Raw genomic sequence first — 22,604 nt, 5'->3', positions numbered from 1 at the left:
ACTTTAGGATCGGTCACTACAAGTAACACACATATGGTTTTTAGACAGAAAATACTGTACATCGGAAATGTAATTTATATGGCAAAAGTGTTCAAACATTTTAATTGAGACAGCAATACCGTCCTCGTGCAGCGCATGCCAGCAGTCTGTGGTCATTACACAATCTATGTTGAAGCTCAACAGTCCGCTGCCTGACCACGCGTCTCTAAGTATTTTAACAGTAAATATGAAAAGTGATTTTCAATAAAAACGAAGTGAAGTTAAATGAGAAACACCTTTAAACACTGTTAAATATAACCTTTTCATTCTACATTCAAGATTGGCAGGTGAGGCAGGTGATTGGCACTGACGTCAGATTTACAACCATACAGAGTACCTTATTCACCATTTATTGGCAGTAGTTCACGTGTTTTGTTTAAAATATCATATCAACCTTCTTTACATAGACAAAATGTAGCATGGAAAAAAAGCAAAACAAAAACGCTATCTCTTACCTTTACCTATAATTGAAGTATATGCACCGAAGTCTTCCTTATCTTTCTTCCATTTTAAGTCTCTCTGTCTCCATGGAAATCGCTGCCAGCGAAGACAGTCGTCCTCGATCGATCCTGTTCCAACTGTATGTTTGGAGTCTTTTCGGTGCCGAGAATGAGCGCTCCACCGATGCTGAAAAACAAAAATGTCATACATTCTGGATTCATTACAAATCAACTGAAACATTGCAAGCCTTTTATTATTTTAATATTGCTGATTATGGCTTACATCTTAAGAAAACTCAAAAATCCTATCTCAAAATATTAGAATATCATGAAAAAGTAATTTGTTTTTTTATTGCATTATAGAAGAACTTTATCACAATACTCTAATTTTCTGAGACAGTCCTGTATTTTACACATTTAAAACAAAATCGACACGGCTTTTTACTCTGTGAATATAGTGATTACTTATTCATAGACTTTTTCAATGGAAATATTTATGTATGCATTTTCATTTATGTATGCATTTCTCTAATTTTCTGAGACAGTCCTGTATAGTACAGATCACTGTATAAATATAACCATTTAACTTACTTTTTCATTTCACCTTTTTTTCTTTCCATTATGTTAGGGATTCCCCCCCCCAGGAGCACAAATGCAGGCAAGTAGATTTGCAGGGTGGTTTATTGCTTTCTCATTCGGGAGCGTTTCCACACAAGGACGAACCAAGACACCATGGACTCCTTCTTCCAACATTTTCAAACAAGACCGGACAGTGACTGAAACCTTGGGCCTGCCTTATATACTCCGGCTTGATTAGCTGAATTCCCTTCTGGTGCGGCCTGGCCTCCAGGTGCGGAGGATAACCGATTACTGTGCCGCTATTATTGTTCCTCAGTCAATGGCGTTGTAGTGGACACAGAAGGTTTCCGTAACCGAGGTTAACTCTTGGTTTTCGGGAACATGGGATGTCCTCATGTGAGGTCAATACTGGTAAAGTGTCCTAAATATTTTTATTCTGCTCTGTCCATTCACAGAATCGCAGCTCAAAAAAAAAAAATCCCGAACATGGAGACGCGAAAGCGGAGATCCTGTGGTGGGGGAAAAAAAAAAAAAAAGTCAGCCAGTCTGCAGCTGGAGCCCCTCCTCTCACCCTCCCACACCGTCCCAGATACTGAGCTTTTTGTTCTGCATTTAATGTTTTCATTAGGAAACTGGGCGCAACTGAGCGGAGGGGGAGATTAGCGAGCGAGAGCGGCAGACGTGGGGCAGGAAAAGTAGGAAGAGCAGAAGGAATCCTTCGGTTAGAAGACATCGGAGGGCTTTTACCCTTTTCTGTTGCTTTCTTGCACGCGTTGGAACACCTGGCCGCCTCTTCACTATGACCCGCCTCTCCACTTCCTCATTCGGAGTCCTCCTCCTCCTGATTGGCTGCGCCGCTGCAGGTAAGTGGGGAAGGGGGTCACACAACAGTGCGGTTCTCCCCGAACGCTAAAAATCTTTTTTGTTTTTATTTGAAAACTGGGTGTGAAGGAACAGACGCGAGATGTATGTGTGTGTGTGTGTGTGTGTGTTTGAGGTTCACTAGCACATGTGTTACTTATTTCACTGCAGATCTGGTTACACTTAAATCTAATATAACGTCAGCATAGTTTCAAACAAAAGCGACTCCCTCCCTCAGCTACGTCGCTTCCCAGCAGCTTCTTTACGTTGTTTACCAACTTTTGTAGAGCAAAGCGGAAATTTACAAACACAGCAAACATATAGAATGTGGATATAAGTGACTCCCACTCCCAAAAATGTGACAGTGTTGTCTGCTGGGGGAGAAGAGGGATGGTTGATAACCTCAATTGCCAAAGAATTTAGGTTTTTCTGCATAGTTTTGAAACTAAATGAACTGAAACATAGCCATAACTCCGGGCCAATGACAGAAATCCCTGGTTTTGTCTAATAAACTTCCCACAACCTCACAATTTTATCAATAGTACCTGTCCTGTGACCATGGCAACAAGGAAAAACTAGACAGCCCTCTGAGAAATGTTCACATTTTTTGTTCCCTTCATGTACTTTGCTTCACTCAAGTCCCCTGAATGCCTCTTCAGGGACAAATAAAGTGGTTTGAATTGAAGACGGCTGCAGTTCAAACTGTGTCAAAACATTTAAAAGTCAGCCACTCCACAAAAACATGTTTTCCCCTTCATCCCTCAGTAAACGGTCTGAGCTTCACTCTGACATGACACAAGACGGGAGTTTAACTTTTACTGACGAAAGCATGCACTTTCCGCGAACTCTTTGATTCAAGTTTTGTCGTTTATAGCTTAATACCCCTCGCTTTGCCTCACGGTAAACAATCAAAAATCGGATGAAGAGTCGAGGCGAAGAGTACGACCCGCTTGACTTTGGTCGCGATGCAGTACAATGGAAAAAAGAAATTATCGGGAAAAGAGATGTGAAATCGGGTTTGGCTTTTGCTGCAAAGCGTCTCTCGAATACCGAATGTAGCATTTTAAAAAAAATAATAAAAATCTCAAGACTGTGATGGGGGTGATGGCCTCCCAAAAACCTTCGACGGTGATGCAGCTTAAATATATTCGGGTTACCGGCAGGACTGTAGAATATCTAGATTTGGCCATGGGCAAGAGAATGGGAGCACCGATCAATTGAGAACACCAAGTGATGAGGACAAGGACTACACATTCAAGATATTTGTTATATTTTCTTGATGAAAATTAATTAAGTAAACAAATAAATTACCATTATTTATGTGGTCAATTTTTTTTTTTTTTTGAATATTGGAATTGAAGATATTTATGTATTTACATCTGAAGAAAACAGGTCAAAATACATAGAATTGAGAGGTAAATTTGCCAAGAAACAAGCCAATACTATTTTTTATTTTGCTTATTTAATGCCTTTTACTAAAGGTGAGATAAGTAATGATATATTGAGTTTCTCCTAATATTTTTTTTTTTTTTCTTCTTTAAGGAATTTAAAGAGACACTAATAAAAGTATCTAACACATTAAATAGAATTAACTGGGTTTATCCACATGTGCAAATGCAAGCGAGAATACTTTGCCCTAAGTAATAAAACTCACAGATTGATTTACTATTTTTAACAAATGGCTGAAATGTACTGACCTGCTTTTTCTTTTACCAAACTGAACTTTCTGGGTCAGACTTTGAGCAACCGGGCCTAATTCCAAAATGGCTGCAAGGATATGAGCACATTAGGGGTGTGAGGTACATTAAAACAAGATATTTATATTTATATTTATGTCTTTAATGATAATGAGACAAACAAATGACGGTGAGTACATTATATTTCCTGGATTCTGTACATCAGTAAAAACCTTAGAGCTAAACATGTTTTGAAGGTGTGTGAGTGTCTGCTCTGAACATTCGCTCTCACTCACACACACACACACACACACACATACACTCACACACACACACACACTATACAAAATCAGACACTATTTGCTCACTACACACTCACTTAACACACTATGAAAACCCACAGACATGGGCATGGGCACACCTATGTGCCTTCACATACACACACACACACACACACACACACACATTGTCCAAGCCTCGGCAAAGCATACACACTGACATTAGACAGCACACAACACACAAGTTCTTGCAGACACACATTTTCCACCCAAGCTGCAGTGCACACACACACACACAGACACAAACACAACGCACAAAAACACTCCCACACATACACTTCCACGAAGACAACACACAGTCCTGCCTACACACTACACACAATCTTCACACTCACTACACACATACTCATTACACACACTCCTTGATAGATGTACACACTCTATACACCGTAGCCCTACATCCAACCTTTCACAACATGCAAACACACAAACAAACGCACACACAATACACAGCCCTGCACACATTAAATAATCCCCCATTCTTCGACTTCGTCACAACATGCTTTGTGCACACACACACACACACACACACACTAGAATGAAGTACGAACTCAGTGAACAAGGAAAATGAATCAACTTTGTGGCTCAGCTAAAAAGTGAATATCATTTTATTTTTGACATAAAAACTCTTAAAATCTGATACAATGTCACCACTTTCACCTTTGAAACTGCCAGGCGATTGAAATGTAATATTTTTTAATAAACTCCTGTAATTTTCCTGTTTTTCAGTTGCAAACTAGCTGATGATGTTTTTTTTTTTTTTTTCTGATTGATGTCGAGGTAATTCGTCAAATAACCTTTACCCGAAGTCATCACCTGAAGTTTTCTTTACAGATCTATTTGATTCAATTTTTCATATTTTTGACAATTTCATTAATAGCTTCCTAATCTACCTACTGCAAGTAGAAAGAAGTAAGTCAGGGTGAAAAAAAGCTACATCATTCACTTCCAGACGACACCGAAAGCCTTTTCTTCAACAAAGGTTCGGCAAAACCCGATGCAACTTCAACCGGAAACACATCGGAGGATAAATATTCCAACATCAGCCGCACTGATCACATCTGTGAACGCGAGCAGCGCCGGCAGACGCACGACGTGAAACATTCATCACAAACAGCAGCATGTTGCCGTGTGTGCCGGTTAACCACATACACGAACACACACACACACACACGCTGACAGGGAAGGAAGCACAGCTGTGGTTTCTCTTTTGCTGATCGGGAAAAAGCGGCGGCACATTCGTGGTTCGCGGCCTAAAGGTAACATCAACACCGACGACATAACAACTTTAATACATCTGGTTGGACTCTCAGGTCCTGCGTCAGAAGTCAGACTTGCTAATATTATATTACATTACATTGCATTTGGCAGACGCTTTTATCCAAAGCGACTTACAATAGAGGACATAGGGACTGCAAATACACGATGCACAGGAAATTTACAGAACAGTAAGCTTGGGCTAGTGAGGGTTTTTTTTTTTTTTTTTTTTTGGACAGAGACACACAAACACACACACACACTGCATAGCCTAACTTGCTGCCAACCTGATCTGGGGCATCAGCGCAGTAAAAAGTCCTGAAAGAGAAACGTTTTTGCCTGTTAATACCCGACAACCCGGGTGGTCGTCGAGGTGTGAGTCTCTTCCGCCTCCCCCCCCCCCCACATGAAAAGGACTTTATCCGTTTCCTTCCGCTGCGGTTTTGTTCCCCGATTGTGCTTTTTTTTTTTTTTTTTTCCGCTGTTCGGAATGATGGAGCTCCACAGGATCCAGTTACGAAAGTACAGTTACCCCGTTAAGAATCTAGGCTTTTCAAGGACGAGCAGAATTAGATATGGAAACCGTATCTTATTCTGATGGGGGAAGAAGGGAGGACCGGAGCCTATCTCTGCTGTCAATCTTGCGAAAGTCGGGATTCACCCTGGACCAGTCGCCGGTTGATCACAGGGCGGCCTACCGAGACAAACAACCATTCACAGGGCTCCCAGACGGGTGGATGAAGGCAAGATCTTCCTCGCTGACTCCTGGAAACCCCCCACAAAACACCCGGGCTCCTTTTTTGCTGACTTCTCCTCAGCCTTTAACTCCCTGCAACCATACATATTGGCGAAGAAGCCGTTGATCCGTTTCCACATAAAAACCGCCGGCTCATCCAGTGGATCATCAGCTTCCTCGCCGACGGCCCAGAGGGCGGACAACGTCCTTTCCGATAGCCTCGACTCTGTGGCTCATCTAAAAAGTGAATCTCATTTTATTTTTGACATAAAAACTCTTGAAATTTGATACAATGTCACCACTTTCACCTTTGAAACTGCCAGCCAATTGAAATGTAGTATTTTTTTAATAAACTCCTGTAATTTTCCTGTTTTTCAGTAGCAAACTAGCTGATGATTTAGTCATGATCTAATTATCAAATCATTATCTGAAGGCAATATGGCTAATTCTTGTGTTATTTCTAATTGGATATTTCAGCAAACCATTATCAGTGTTTATAGTGTTTATATGCATATATGTTCTCATCTGACTTTGTTTTTGTTTTGTTTTTTCCGATTGATGTCGAGGTAATTCGTCAAATAACCTTTACCCGAAGTCATCACCTGAAGTTTTCTTCACAGATCTATTTGATCAAATTTTTCATATTTTAGAGCCTCTTCACCTCCACGCCTGCATCCCGTCTCCACTGCTCTTCGTCCTCAACACAAGCAACTCCAGGTCCACCAAACAGGACTACCCTATTTTCTTTCCGTCCCCAACTCCACCACGGTTCGGCCCTCCAGGACTTTGCGTTCCGGTGCGAAGCCTCCTGCCTGAAACTGAAGGAGATCAAGACTAAGGAGATGGTCATCATGTTCTCCTGGTGGAGACAATCACCGCCATACAAGGGGAGCCAGTAGAAACGGTGAAGGAGTACAGATACCTGGGCGCCGTCCTCGATAGCCTCCTGAATAATTGGCAAACCTCTGGGACCTCTCTCCCGCTTCCGCGACAATCGAATCTTGACATGAGCCAAACGGATCCTCCAAGATCAGTCCCAAATCTTACACCGGCCTTCGAGCGGCTCCCCTCGGCGCCTCCTTTGGGCAACCTTTGACCCCAGAGCCGCCCGACCCCTCGATTCTCAGCAACCCTCCAGACCCCTCATCGCCATACCAGCCCCATCCGCGACGGCGCTCATGATATATTTATTATATAAATGCAGAACGCAGCTTCCTTCACAGACTCTTCTACCAATGGTACAATTTGCACAGTTCTGTGCAGTAAATTATTATACCGATAGTATGTGTATATATATATATATATATATATACATATATATTCACCCATATGTTTATTGATGTTCACTTGATGCTGCTATCCCACGCCCCTCGGGGACAAATAACGTTTTTTTTCTGATTCTGATTGTAATATTTATTACATTTATATTTATTATTTAAACGATTTGATATATTTATAGTATAAATGCAGAACGCAGCTTACTTCACAGACTCTTCTACCAATGGTGTAATATGCACAGTTCTGTACAGTAAATTATTATACCGATATTTTATATATATATATATATATATGTACATACATTCACCCATTTGTTTATTGATGTTCACTTGATGCTTCTATCCCACGCACCTCGGGGACAAATAACATTTTTTTCTGATTCTGATCGTAATTCTGACATCTTGGTTGTCCAATGAACATTCTGCATGTTTTTGGATTCTTGGAGGAAATCGTGCAGACACAGCGAAAATGCTAAATCCTCTGAGTGGATTTATCTCAAGTTAGGGTTTAAATGAAGGGAGCTGACCCGGGCCGAACGAGCCGGGAAACTCGTTATTTGTGTATAACCCACAGGAAAACAAAGTTCTTCAATCTCTCCATCTTTCGGTGGAACTGAGGGAAACACACTGTAAACAAGCCTCCGCCCTTAGAACGCAGATAAGGAGCTAAATAGAAGGAAATGTTGAAAAGACAACATGGTTGACTCTTTCTGAGGTCGCAAACTGCAAGCTAGAAACTACTAGAGGTTTACAAGAGAGAACATATAAACTACAGACACGATTTTCAATCATTTGTCCATTTTCTTCAGTCAAATCTTCAGTTTCAACTTCAGTCCTGTCATTTAATGATATATTGGGGATCTTAAATGATGGATGGCATTTGAACCACATGTGAGATAGGGAGTGCAGCTAAAACACAAGGCCGAAGCAAAATCAACGCATTTCACGGGAAGTTGTCAGAAGCTTTGGTTGATCTCAAGCGCACAATTCAGATAAATGAGTCGACGCCAAGAGTCATTTTTTCGAAATATTCATTCATTCGTTATCTACACGGCTTATACCGCACTTAAGGTCGCGGAAGCACCGCAGCCAATCTCAGCTGTCGTCGGACGATAGCGCAGGATTCGCCCTGGCAACCATTCATTCACACATCTTGGAATTTAGTTTAGCAAACTCCACACAGAGAATCCCCCATCTTGCCTCTGCATCTTGGACTCATTTTTAAATAACACACCAAAATGACTCTGGGACCTCAGGGTGTGTGACGGACATGTAAAATAATTAGCAATGCAACAGTCTCAAGTCTTTATGCAAAAATATGTCCCTAGCTTTTTCTGTTTATATTCTCGATTCATAGATGATATTTGGGTTATACAAAAACTAAATACAGGTACATCAACAAGCACATTTTTTTGATTGATGTTATTTTGTTGTGTGTTATCTGAAATTGCACTGGAGGTTCTTTTAATGTAATATCGTCGCTGGTTGTTAAAAACTATTCAACAGTAATGCGTGTGGGATACTTGGAATCCAGTATCCGATGACTTTTTTTTTTTTTTTTTTTTTTTTACTCCTGAACATTAAGTATCAGTCACAATATAATTCTAAATGTTAAGGTGAATGTGCTTCTTTTTTACACTGGTACAAAAGCTCCCGCTGTCCTCTCCCGACACCTTTTAAGTAATTTTGCTGCTGTAAGAACCTTTAAATCCTGCACACCCACGCACATGTGAACCTATTGTGTTTTCCAGCGGCTGAGTCTGAACGGAGGCCCCGAGCGGTGCTTTCAAGTGCCTGTCAGGAACACACGAGTCTTCACAATCGCCTGGATGTAGTGGAGAAGGTGGTTTTTTTTTTTTGTCTTTATGTTATTTCCCAACCCTACTGCTGCGGTGGTTTGAAAACACAAGGATTTGGGGATGTTTTGTCAAATTCGGTATTAAAGTGTAAGCGTTTTCTCCAAATGATGCTGCCAAAACATCCGCTGCCTTTCAGGATAAGACGCAGACAAAACCGTGGCTGGTTGCCGCATCCAGCCTGATGTACTGCGCAAAAAAAACACAGATTTTTGATGAGCTACTTCAGTCTTCCTCTGATCTGACTATCTGTTCTGGATGACTGTATTATTCATCCGCATAAGCAATTGCCTTATTCATGAGTTATGATGCGATTATTCATACTACCACTTAATAATGTATGGTTTGAATGGTAGCCACATCAATACGTTCACTGTCTCTTGCAGAAAGTGGAGGACACTGTTGAGAAGTTGGAGGCTGAGCTCACAGCCCTGCTGGATACCATTGAGGATCCGGAGTGGCGCCCCCTGTTGGAAAATACAGGAAAGCGCGTGGACGTTCTGCAGGATCCGGACAAATCATGAAGAAGTGGAGGACCAGAATCCTTCCCTTTACATCAGACTGAAAAAATACATCTTGTTGCTCATACAGGATATTGTCATGTGGATCGATTTTGGAGTCTGAATTAATTCCAATTATTGTTATTGTTGCAGATAGTTTCATAAAAAAAATAAGATAAAATGCATACATAAATATTGTTTTGAAATATTTCCGTTGAAAAAGTCTATGAATAAGTAATCGCTATATTCACAGAGTAAAAAGCCATGTGGATTTTGTTTTAAACGTGTAAAATACGGGACTGTCTCAGAAAATTAGAATATTGTGATAAAGTTCTTTATCTTCTGTAATGCAGTAAAAATACTTTGTCATGATATTCTAATATTTTGAGATAGGATTTTTGAGTTTTCTTAAGATGTAAGTCATAATCAGCAATATTGAAATAATAAAAGGCTTGCAATATTTCAGTTGATTTGTAATGAATCCAGAATGTAGGACATTTTTGTTTTTGTAATTCCATTAAAGACGATATAAAAACTTTATCACAATATTCTAATTTTCAGAGACAGTCCTGTAGTACCTGTCTAAAAATTGCATGTACAATTTTAACTCAGCTGGAAGCTACCTCAGAATGGGTAAGTTTGTCTATAACTTCCAGTTTAAACCAAATAAAAAGAAAGTTGTTATATTTCAAGTTTGTATCAGTGTATCAGGCAAATTTCTCTGATGTCAATGCATGTAGATTAACTAATGTAGAACTTTCCATTATGTTGGAACATGCCCTCAGTTCATATATCTGACATGAAATTATACGTAGGAGAAACTTGATGGACATCCATGCTGAAATATGGGCTTCAAAGTTCAGAGTTACATAGATTTTCATTTTCTCCCAAGTCACCGAGCTGTACCTGTAAACATGTATTTCTGAACAAAGATGTGTTTTCATCTTAAAGAGGAAGCTCGCTTCTTTGCATTATTTACTCTTACTTTTCCTCAAACAACCTCGCCTCTTGGATGGGAGTCCTAGATTCGTTCCCCTGCGGACATTTTAATATTACAGATCTCCGGCTCAGTCAGTCCCGCCCCCTCCCGTGCACAAACATGCATACACACACACACACACACACACACACACACACAGACAAACACACTGTGTATTTAGTTGGTCACGAAAAAAAAAACCAAAACCAAAACATAACACATTTGTCGTTACTGGAAGGAGTTTTATTTCTTTATCAAAGCAGTTAAGCAGCATGTAGTTAAACACACAAGCAGTTTCAGTCAGTTCAGTTCAAGACTCTTCGCCCCCTCAAGTCCCCACAAAATGTGATCACGTCTGGGGGGGTGGAGAGGAAGGGGGAGGAGAGGAGAGGCGACCGCAATATCGATGTATTTTCTCAACGGGGGCACTGAGTTTCGGATCCTCACGGTTAAGACATCTACAGCAGAAAGCGCCCTGACCGCGCCTATACGGTTGAATATGAGACATGCCGCTGCAACTGCTGGTCAAACACGAGCACGAAGCCTTTTTGTAAAACACTTACAGCATCCAAAACAGTAACACGTAAAGGAACATGTCAGGAGGGTCGCAAGCAACTGCCCAAATTTATTACTGATATTAAGGAACAAATGCAGAACTGCGGATTAGTATTGTAACCTAGAGAGAAGCTACACTTAAATTAACTGTCAAAATCGGTGTTTTATATCGTTTATAAATGATGAACATGGAACTACACGGCCACGATATTAATCCAGATCGTGTGCGGAGTGATATAACGACTCTTGAAAATAATTGAGCTTTGTTTTAACCGTCAATGGATGCACTTTTTCCTTTTTTTTTTTTTTAACGTTGCAAATACTGTTTGGCATGAAGTGCCGCAGTTCAACTTCCGTTTTTTTTTTTTGTTTTTTTTTTTTCCCCTCTGCTGACAATTAATGGAACACTGAACCCACAACAGAGCATCACACACTTCATTCCACCCATCCGGCGATGGGATGAGCCTGAATACTTTGCACGAAGCATTAAGACAACCTACAGGATGCCAGAAGGTACTGCATATCATCTAAAAATATCATGCCGTTCACTGAACACTGGGATTATACTTTTTTTTTTTTGTACAGTTGAACATTCACAAAACTCACTGTTCTGAAACAGTCTCACAGGCCGGATACACTGATCAGGACTGAGTTGATAATCAAGTGAGCATCGAGGTAAGCGATTACCAAAAGCTTGTGCATGCACACGTCCGCCTATAAGGCTCAAGCTTCAGGCGTTGGCGAAAAAAACCAACACATCAAAAAAACAAACAAACAAACAAACAAAAAAAAAAAAACAGGCTTAAATTGTGAAGGTTACATGCAGAAGAAGTACGGAAAATAGAGAAATTTCAATTGAGTTAATTGGCAAGATTGAAAATCATCTTTATATTTGTTTTTAAGATGCTTCTTCATCTCACTGTGTTATGTTTTGTTTTAAGAAGTATTTCAAGACTTTGGGCAATATTCCGTCATCCGCAGAGAATGAAATGAGAAGACTGATACCAACCCTGTGGTGAGACTTTCTGAGAAATGTTCCTCCAATTTGTAGAAAAAAATCCTTAAGAAAGAGAACTCCTGTAACAAGTCAGGTCACGTGATATAAAAAAAATCGTGAGATTGTTCAGGAAAAACCATCACTTAGCACGCTGGGATAAAAATCCTGAATTAAGGACATAACTCCTGGCGTGCTTTTTCTTTCTCTAGGACATATTTTGCTTGTTTTGGATCGGTCAAATTTAAGCTAGAAAATCCTTGCTTTGCTGTAAATTTGAATTGTGGATTTTTTTCGCTTTTAACGTACAAAGCTGACGGGACGTCTTAGAGGTAAACTTCTCATGCTGTTGTTAACAACAAGCTTGTAATACAACACTAGCACTACTCTACTAGTAAACTATTGTCCCCTTTTTTGCCTTGAAAAAAATATACATTTGCCCCTACATATTTAAATAGTAGTGATAACACTTAAGCTTTTACTTTAATTTCATTACAAAGCCTAGATTGAGATTCAGTACAAACACATAGTCAGTGGGTGAGAGTTAAATGTTTCCTGTTTTTAACACTTTGGAGTTTTAACAGTCAGCCAGTGTTTAAAGTAAAGGCATTTATTATCAGCTACTGATGTGTAATGGCAAACGGGTACAGAGTTGGATGTAGAACTGAGTCCATTCCGCGAACCTGCCTTCATAGAAAGATAAAAACACTCCTGTGACTCCTCGAGACTTTCGAAATATTTTAACGTCAAACCGGTAACATTTTGATCGGCGTCAGTTGCTACGGCTTGAAACTGGCATCTTCCCTTTTTGCACGTTATTGGCCGGAGCGCATCATGTGACACGGTCAGGCCGCCGTGCCAAACCGAACTTTTCCAATGGGAGTTTCAATCGACAGCTCGATAAAATTATTTTTTTCTAGCTGAGTGTAAGATCGGGAGCTGCAGCTAAAAACGTGCTTAAACTTTATGTAAACAAACACGTAAACAAAGTGTAATACTTTTAGTCCACTGGTAGAGGTGAATTGTGCGTTTGTACTACACTAATGCGTCCTCGCTATCAACAACGAACATATTGATGTGACAGAAAAATGACATTACTGAACGGTGTAACTTAATAACGTTGCACAACAAATATAGATACTTCAGGCCATCTGCGAACATGAGGAAATTTCAAGAGGAGATTCTGTTCAAATTGATATTGTGCTGAAGCGGTAGTTATCGATTATCGAATCAGGGACCGAATTTCAGCTCGAGGATTTGTCTCCAAGAACATCGAGGGAAATTAACTACTTTATGTTTGTGTTTGCTAAATGGGCTAAACCGCTACGGTGTGTTTTCTAGCCCCTGGCTGCCATATGATGCTTGTGCCACAAATTGTGTATTTTTCTTTATTCATAGTACATAGTATAGTACAGTTTGACATGCTATACAGTCAAACCGTTCCCCTGATTGTGGCTAATAGTCTTAAAGCGTGTAAAATGAATCCGAAATCAATTGTTTTATAACAACGTAAGCACACAAGAGCTGAAGTTTCAGTAAAAGAATCTCAAATGTGCTTCAAGGTTCACTGTCCAGCAGAGCGAGGCTGCTAGCCTGTTGTACCACTTACTTAGCCTTTAGGCTAGGCTAAGCTAACCTATGCTAAGCTAATCTACCCGAGGCTCCAGCTCTGTTTGATACAAAGACATGAGGGAGGTATCAATCTTCTCATCTAAATCCATTAAACAAATTTCCCAAAATATCTGTTACTTAAACAGCCCCCCCCCCCACCTGAAGTATATATTTTTTTATACATAATCACAATATGATTGTATAAATGATAGTACTTTCAGTTGAAGAAGGAACATTTACTTCATGTCACACCAAAAAAATGAAAAAAAAAAAAAAAAAAAAACAACAAAAAAAACAAAAAACAAACAGACATTCACACACTCAGAGTTCCTTAGAAATGGTTATGCAAATGGTAGAAAAGCTTTGGCATATTTTTGCCTACAAGTTGTGCCTGCACACTTGGAAAGAAGAGCAGGGCGAGGCTTCTTCACGCCGCTCTTCCTGTACGTCGAGTTCGCTGTCCCACATAAAACTGTGGTGACGCTAATTAACTACGCTATTTACATGGTTTTCATCGTATTAGGCCTTAGGGATTTAAGGTGGATCTTTGCTACATGTTCCCAGATGTTGTGACTGAGGTGTACGGTGGTGCCACCTTAAATGCACTATCACTATGGCGATAACGGACAAGCTCATCTATACAATTTTGAAGTACTGACAGGCCACAGCTACACATTGAAAGTAAACCCGCCCAGACGAGCTCTGCAGGGAGGCGATCTTCACACTAAACCGAGCACTTAGAGAGGAGGGGGGGCGGGGAGGTCATCTGAAGCAAAGATTTATGAAAGATTCTTAAAGGTTTGTCGGTGTTTGGTGTTTACTCTGCAGAGCGACGGGTGCTCGCGGAGAGTCCGAGCATTGGTGCCGGGCTGAGATACTACTTTTTTTTTTCAGACATCGTCCATTTGAGTGCTGCCGCCCATAAATGATAGAACCCAAAAAAAAAAAAAAAAAAAAAAAAAGCTTGGATAGGATTGAGCTGTAATGCGTCCATGGCTAATAGAGGTGTAACAACACAATCCTCTTCCCGACTGGCTCCGCTAGAGTGGCGGTTCAATCAACTCAAGCTGTGTTTGTTAAAGGGAGAAAATAAAACTTCTTGGAGCTCAAATTTGTTAAAACACTGCTGTGACAAGCTGTTAGACAAACTAAATAACTTTGCAGGATATGAGAATAATTATGATCTTCAGATGCTTTCTTCGTCGATGCCGAATACTAATTGTCCTTCTCTCTTAATTCCTCACTTTTCCAACTTTTAAGTATTTTCACTCTCATTTCTGGATCATTCTCAAGGGATTTCATGCGATCGCTTTTATCGTACATTTTTTTTAATTTTATCAATTGTGATCATGAAGTTTTTACTAAAATTGCAGTTTCTAACTTATCCACTATTGAATGCTTTCCCAATTCCTTATAAATTTACAGCTAATATGGTGCAAAATTTAATTTATAGCCAAGCTGCAAATAATGTATGACCTTTACTGGGTGTTTAACTGCAAACCTACACCGAACTAAGTTGAAAAAAATAAATAAAGCTTTAAGTTTTTTTTAATCTTTTTTGCACACCAGTATACCAACAAAGAGTCAATCTTTTCTAATAAATTATGTTATGTTTTTTCGAACTGCGGTATAGCAGAGCCACGATGCATTGTTACACCGCTGTTGGCTACAATACGAGTGACACAAAATATCACAAATCCCATTTTTAAACGCATTCCCGCAACCTCGCACCGGCTGACTGAAAGCCGCTGCGATCGTTTTTCTGGGAAAGGTGTTTCAACAGAAGGTTGAACCGGCAGCGAACGAAAGGAAAAAAAAAAGACGTCAGAATTAGGGCACAAAAAGAGGCTTAGGGGGAAGAGGAAACCGAACGAAGACACGGGACAAAAATGTAAACCGCCTGCCTGTGCTGAATAATTCAGTCTTCCCCGTGCGATTTCTGAAGAGGAAGGCTAAGAGGAGAAGCATCTCCACCGAAGCCACCAAAGCGGCTATTGCTCGGGATGTCGTCATACTCGTGGAGCCTTCATCTTAATATCGACCCTTCTTAGTCGGGGACACCTTTCATGCTGTACTGTAACATTGCATAGAAGTTAGAGCTTACGCTAAGGGTGGGCGGTTGGGCGGGCGGAGGGGGGGGACTCACTGGGAATCTGCTTCATTCATGCCTTACGGGAGGTGTGCTACAGACCAAATAAATAAACGAAAGAAATGACGAGGGCCGTTTCGGGTCCCGCTGTGTGTTTCCTCCGATTCCGGCCACGGCAGAGGAGAGAGGTGAAAACGTATCTGTTGTCATGGCACAAACACCGCAGCAGGCCAGAGGGACCTGTAAGCCACCATCTGGAGGCGACGTGGCGCTAGCAGCTGCCGGGGGAGGAGCACACGGAGCCGCACATGCTCAGTTTGGACGAGGATTCCGGCTCCGGTTCGGGTTCGGGCTCCGCCGCGTCGTCATCGGTGGCGCCGGCCTCGGCCTCCCCGTCGCCGTTCCCGTCCCCGCTGGCGTCGTCTCCGCCCGCCTCGGACTGACCCTCCTCCTGACGTTTTTTCAACCTCGGGGCGATACAAACATTCATAGTCATTCCAGATCCAAAACAAATGCAATATTAGTGAACCTCTTTGGGAATTTCCCATACATGGCTACTTAAAACTACCACAAAGAATTGTTGGTTAACTTCGATCTCTACCAGAAGTCACTGGATACACATGTAGTGACACAGACATTCATAGAATTATGGATTAATTATGTTACTTTTACATGGACGGTTAAAAGGTCCATTTGCCAGGATAAAAAACAGCATCGGACATGACTAGGATAACTGAGAATCCCATCCTGACAACAGCTGAGTGTATTACCTGTTTCTACGGCCTCCCTCGTTCTGACATGACTATGAAAGAAGTTATGTTTCCATCGTAAGACCATCGTTTTAATTCCATCATTGCGCAAATTGCTTTGCGGACCGATGTTTTTGCAGGTGGGCGGCCCTAAACTGTCAAGACCTAACTCTCACACACACTAACTTTCATCACATACTGAATGTATGAGCACACAAGTGCGTTTCGGAGATACATAAATGTGCATTTGATGATGACAGAGACATCCTTCTTCTCATTTTACAATCAGGATTCTGACAAAACAGGCAATTTCACCTAAAAGTTGCCATAACTCCTTAGATATGAACCCGCTCTGGTGGAACAAGCGACACAATTCAGCCCTTTTCTGGGAACACTTCATTTATTCCCCTATCTTTATGAGCTCATTTGGTCCTTATAAATTATGCAATAAATTAAAAAGAATCCAACAAACACAAATAGGGAAGTGGAACATAATGAGCATCCTTGTATGGAACTTGTCTCAGCTGCGTATAATTCCAGATATTATGCCCTCCATTATAAATAGAGCTAGATTGCCGTTCATTAGAGCAAGAGGATATAATAAGACATTTGCGATTGGGAGGGATTTCAGTATCCCTACAGCGTTAGGACTTATTCAATAATGGATGAGGCAATAATTTAGAGCAGCACTGAACCAACAGTCCAGCCTTTACATTGCACAGAGGAGGCTCATTCAATAATATATTGACTTGGCAGTTTAAATTCATCATGTACTTAAAGTTCAGGTAAAAGAAATATATGTATATCTATTAGTTGTAAAATATCATAGGATAAAAGCTTTCTCTTATTTATAATTTATAGCTTAAAGTCACTTAATCAAAGATTGTTGTCTGTTTCGTCTCGTCTTTGAAACAAATGACACATATTTGTGTTCAAAAGGGCCGTGGCTGCATATGTTCTCTGAATCGTCATATATTTTAAGAAAAATCCAACATCCCATAGCTCCAAGAGGAGTGATAAAATTTGAACTTGCTAAGAAGTCATAGGTTTCATTGATTTCTATAAAATGAACACCACTACAATTGGGTCTATTATCATTATAATATTTTGTGACTATGACTTTTGTGACTTCTGCCTCACAGTAAGAAGGGCCCTGATTCGATTCTGATGGGATTGGGTTTCTGTGTGAAGTTTGCATGTTCTCCCTTGTTTCTGTGTGGATTTCTTCCAGAAGTTCCCAAAGTCAAAAAATATGCAGTAGGTTGATTGAATATCTTAAATTATCCAGATGCGTGAGTGGTTATATGTCTCTCTATGTGGCCCTGCAATCGAGTGGCGACCAGTCCAGGGTTTAACCCCGCCTCCAGGGCTTAACCCCGCCTCCAGTGTTTAACCCCGCCTCCAGTCTTGAGCCCCGTCTCCAAGGTTTAACCCCGCCTCCAGTGTTAAACTCCGCCTCCAGGGTTTAACCCCGCCTCCAGGGTTTAACCCCGCCTCCAGGGTTTAACCCCGCCTCCAGGGTTTAACCCCGCCTCTTGCCTATGACAGCTTAGACAGACCCACCCATGATCTAGATAGCAGGATAAGTTGCAAGAATAAAAACATGAATTAATGAATATTGTTACCAAAAGCTTGAGTTAGATCTGTTACTTCCATGCTTGCGTTCGTGTGTAATCTATTTTCTTCGCCAACTGCCGAGATTTCGCAGCGACTGCTGTCGTTGTGCACGCTTACTTCTCACGGTTGAAGATCATGAACTCTTGCTGCACCACCTCAAGGCACTCCTGTAGATAGTCGTTCTCCTGCAGGCGGCAAACACACAGGCTGCTCGTCACGACGTCCGGTGCCATCATCAGTAACACAAACAAACTAAATGTCAGCTCGGATCAGTCGGCCGCCCGTCCTTTGAGGTGACGCTCTCGTTTCCTCTTTTTTTTTTTGTCCCCCCCCGGTTGCTCTTTTTAAAACTAGTCATGAATTGTTTGTGAGGCCTCCTCAAATTGGATGTTTGGCCTGAGATAAAAATAGAAGCTCATATTTCCAAAAGCACTTGGGGCCATGACAACGGCACGGAAGGCTTCATAATTTAATAATCTGGGTAATAATGCAGCGTGAGCGCACACGAGCTAGTGAGACTCGGAGTGCGATAACCCCCAAGATTGTTGCAGGTACGTGCACAAGCTGAATAACAGAGATAACATGTGAGCCGCACGCACAGGACTGACGCTAATAAGGCTGATGACGGTCTGAATAGCCTTTTCTGTAGTTTGTTTTCCTTCTTCTTGCAGTTTTATCCTTTACCTACGGGGTTACGCGTACTTCTACGAAGTAGCCGGGCTACCCGTCATTTTCAAATTTAAGAGTACGTTCAAAACGTGACCGATGCTGTTCTAGGATTCTCTTCAAGAAAAGACGTTGGGTGTCAACGTCTATCTATTTTGTACGATTCTAAGTCGATTTTCCAGCGTGGTGGGGATGGAGTCGATTTCACGTAGGGGGGCAGAGGAGGGATCGCCTGAGAAAGGACTCGCAAATAAAAAGACGCAATTCGGGATTATTAATTCGCAGATTGACGGCTCCGACGGCAAAACGCGCTTAATCTGTGAGGAAGAAGACCGCCGATCTGTCCTGAGCTGTTGTCCATCTTCTTGCTTCTCAAACCTTGGCAGGAACGCTGTTCCTGGAAAAATCTGTGCATTATTTAATGGCAAACATCCTTCAAAAGCTAAAAATAACCCTTTTTTTTCCATTAATCAAAGAGAATAAATGTAATGGCATCTTGAATTCCACCTTCATCCCCTCGGCTGCTGTGTCCTCCGCCTCGTCGGGGCCGTGTGAGGTCCGCGGCGAAACGTTGAAACGCAAAGAAATGTTTCATCATCCTCACAAAAAGATGGCTAAGAACATCAGATTCTATTATATGATTCTCGGGATTAGATAATCTGAGGAATGTTGCTCCTGTCATTTTTATGTAGGCCACATTTTACGAACCTCCACGCTCATTCCGGGCAGCCTCAGCATTATTCCAATATCATCACCTTCTTTATATAATTGCTTAAGTCATTTGCAGAATTTTTTTTTTTTTTTTTCCCTATATCAACTCTTTATTCAAAATATGGCTACATTTTTGGTGTTTTCTGAAAAACTTGAAAAAATGACTTATGGGGTTACTTTAAGAGACAATATATCTAAAATTACTGACTGACAATGTATTGCTTTTTCTTTCACAATAAACAGCACCCACTACTCTGGAGTGAAATGTAGTTATTTTTTTTTGGGGGTCAAAATTAAATATATAGTGAGGTTGCCTCTGAAACCAAGATTGTAAAAGAAAAAAAAAGTGCCCTCCTTAATGGAAATAATGGATAATTTAGGAGATTATATTTTTATTATTTACATGACATCAGTATTCCATTTTAAATATATCAATATTAATGCAACAACATAACCCCCCCCCGCCAGCATATTGTCACACACATAAATACACATAAAGTAAAATGTTTATATAAAGTTTATATATTGCTTGTCATCTGATTTTTGGTTTTCAGTGCTGGGCGTTAGTCATAATCTGCCATTTTATTCTTCACTAAGCTCTGGGGCCAAAACACCTCACAGATGTAGAAAGTGTGTCTCCACGTGTGTGTCACAATGCTATGGCAATGATAACAAATGCGATATGTTTTATAAATGCGAGATATTTTTAAAAAGGCAACAATATATGGGAGCGTTTTGGGGGTTACGTAGGTTGTGTTTACAAGCCTTGAGGACGGTTACAGCATCTGTAGAAACAGTTGTATAAGCCCTTTGTGTTTCCAGAGGGAGCCGTGTGAATTCCTATGAATAAATAAAAACGTTGGCTGAGGCTGAAAACTACAAAATGAACCGCGGTCTCGGGGCCCGGCAGTTAGAAACTAAATGGGGTTGTCAAACCTCGGTAGCCCTTTTGTTTTCAAGTATTCTCTATTTAATTTTCATTTTTTTTCTTGCCATCAATTATCCCTGTTTCAAGCTGGCAGCTTGAGGTTGGCCGATTGATTTCTGATTCGAAGTAAAGCACGGATATAAGCATAAATGTTTAATTCTTGTATCATAAATGTTGAAAAGCATTCATTTTGTACCGCTCTCTATAAGCATTTAACCGCCTGCAACTGTGTCCTCGTACCCTTTTGTACTACTATTCTACTCCTCTATTTTTCCTGCGACACAGTTTTTCTCTGCAACCAACTGTCATGCTTTCAATTGGTTTTCCAATTGAAAGCAGCAGCAAAATCTGCTGTTGCCAATTTGAACGTTTCGCTTTGTTTCCCCCCCCACATCAGACGGCAGTTGAGAGGCAAAAACAAAAGATTGGTAATAATTATTTGTTGGAAATGTATTGTAGTTTTAATACTTGAAGAGGGTTCACACTCACGGACTGTGAATCCTTGCTGTTGTCGCGAGACCGGTTTTTCGCCAGTCTCTTCTTCTTCTTGTGAAGCGGACGCGACTCGAGGATCATCTCCTCCAGCTCAAAGGTGGGGTCGCAGTGGAGGCGACCTTTCTGCGGCGCCGAGGATGCACGGGGACGCAATTAAAATCGGAGAGAACACATGCGCGAACACACACACACACACACACACGCATCATAAATCAGCGGCGGCAAGAGATGTAGTAAATGCACTGCTTGGCACACATGGATACACTTACGATGCACGGCTAAATGCATGTGCAAATACACTTTAGAGAAGTAGCTGCACTTTCTTTTGCATTATTTAGTCTCCACACAGGATCATTAGAAGCAGAGAGCTCATCTGTGTTTGTGTATCGCGCATACGACTGCTTCACACTCACATTAGGTACGAATCCAGCGTCCATCTTTTTCTCATAAACGGCGTCCCAGTTGATGTCAGCGAGGTAGGGAGACATCTGCATGTCAGACAGGCTGGAGAAACGATGCTCTGGGTTCACCGTCAGTAGCTGGTGGAAGCAAAACACACACACACACACACACACACACAACCAAACACTCGCAGTGTCACCTTCTGTGTAGCGATATCACCTTCACAACTTCTCTCCCCTCGCTTGCAGCCAAGCTCTTTCTCACTAAGAGGTGAAGTAAACTGGAGAAAATGCCAGTGAGGAAGAAAAAAAAAAAATCAATAAGATATATGCTTGGCTCTTTTTTTTTTATTTTATTTTTTATTTTTTTACTGGGTAGCCTGAAAGAGCAGTTCATCTTGAAAAAAAAAAAAAGGCCAGCGTGCGTGTCTGTGTGAGCTGAAGTGAACATAACAAGAAGCCAAAAATATTCAGTTAAATTTGGAAACCTTCCTCGGCCTCCGACGAACTACTCAGCCATTAAACCCCTTTCTGTCTAAAGGTCAATATTTCCGGCGTAAGTCGCTATCAATCTCTAACTGAGAAGAAGAAAAAAAATCATTTCCTATTTTGCGGTTTCAAAAATATAATACTTTATAAAACAAACTCATCCGGTTTAAATGTTACATTATTATTCATTTGTCTCATTCATAATATTAGGCTTGAAATTCAACATTTTTTACATTTTGACCCCTTTAAATCCGCCAAAAACATTGGAAAAGTACATGACTGATCCAAAAAAAATCTATTAATGTTTATCCATCATATATTAAGTATTTACAGTCCAAACTTAGCAGAAATTGAAGCGAGGAACGATGAATAAGGCAGGGGGGGGAGAGACGCTTGCAAGCACATGTTGCGGTGATTCAGCGATCTGCAGAAGCGGTGATAAGCATTGACATATGCTATTACGGTGATTCATATTTTTTTATTTTTTTTTTTATATTCTCGCAAGATTATCATTAGAAGAAAAAAGCCATCGGGTCCCGTTAAAACAGAGGCCAACGCACAGATAAAAATGAAAAAAAAAAAAAAAAGGCATATCTTTTATCTTTCGCACTTTAGCGGGAGCCGGCTCACTATTTGAAAGGTAATTATCTTTCGAAGAATTTCGCAAAGATCCCACGTAATTGGGTTGCAAACAGGAGGACGGATCTCGACGCCGGACACCGACAGGGGGTGCTCTTAATCGAATTAGCTGTCGGGGCGTG

The 22,604-nt window shown here is 40.9% G+C and overlaps 2 protein-coding genes across 2 annotated transcripts in view; one reads left to right on the top strand and one right to left on the bottom strand.

Annotated features, from left to right (window-relative positions):
- Window positions 1–1,683: 1,683 nt before the first annotated feature.
- On the top strand, window positions 1,684–10,509 carry LOC147236169 (placenta-specific protein 9-like). Its single transcript, XM_086161089.1, has 3 exons — window positions 1,684–1,921; window positions 8,955–9,046; window positions 9,446–10,509. The coding sequence occupies exons 1-3, from the start codon at window positions 1,858–1,860 to the stop codon at window positions 9,581–9,583; spliced, it is 294 nt and encodes a 97-aa protein (XP_086017215.1). The 5' UTR covers window positions 1,684–1,857; the 3' UTR covers window positions 9,584–10,509.
- Window positions 10,510–10,759: 250 nt separating this feature from the next.
- Window positions 10,760–22,604, bottom strand: part of stk32c (serine/threonine kinase 32C) — an 80,099-nt gene continuing 68,254 nt past the window's right edge. The window contains exons 9-12 of the mRNA XM_086164686.1: window positions 21,367–21,492; window positions 20,948–21,076; window positions 18,271–18,338; window positions 10,760–16,254 (exon numbers count right to left, since the gene is read on the bottom strand). Of these exons, the coding sequence (XP_086020812.1) occupies window positions 16,059–16,254; window positions 18,271–18,338; window positions 20,948–21,076; window positions 21,367–21,492 (519 nt within the window). The 3' untranslated portion in view covers window positions 10,760–16,058. The remainder of the gene's footprint in view (window positions 16,255–18,270; window positions 18,339–20,947; window positions 21,077–21,366; window positions 21,493–22,604) is intronic.

The sequence above is a fragment of the Fistularia commersonii genome, chromosome 2 (assembly GCF_037954325.1).
Source record: "Fistularia commersonii isolate RoL2024-O1a breed Wild chromosome 2, RoL_Fcom_v1.0, whole genome shotgun sequence".
NCBI classification, from domain to species: Eukaryota; Metazoa; Chordata; class Actinopteri; order Syngnathiformes; family Fistulariidae; genus Fistularia; species Fistularia commersonii.
The sequence above is the reverse complement of the archived record's forward strand: the minus strand, read 5'-3'. Positions and strand labels throughout refer to the sequence as shown.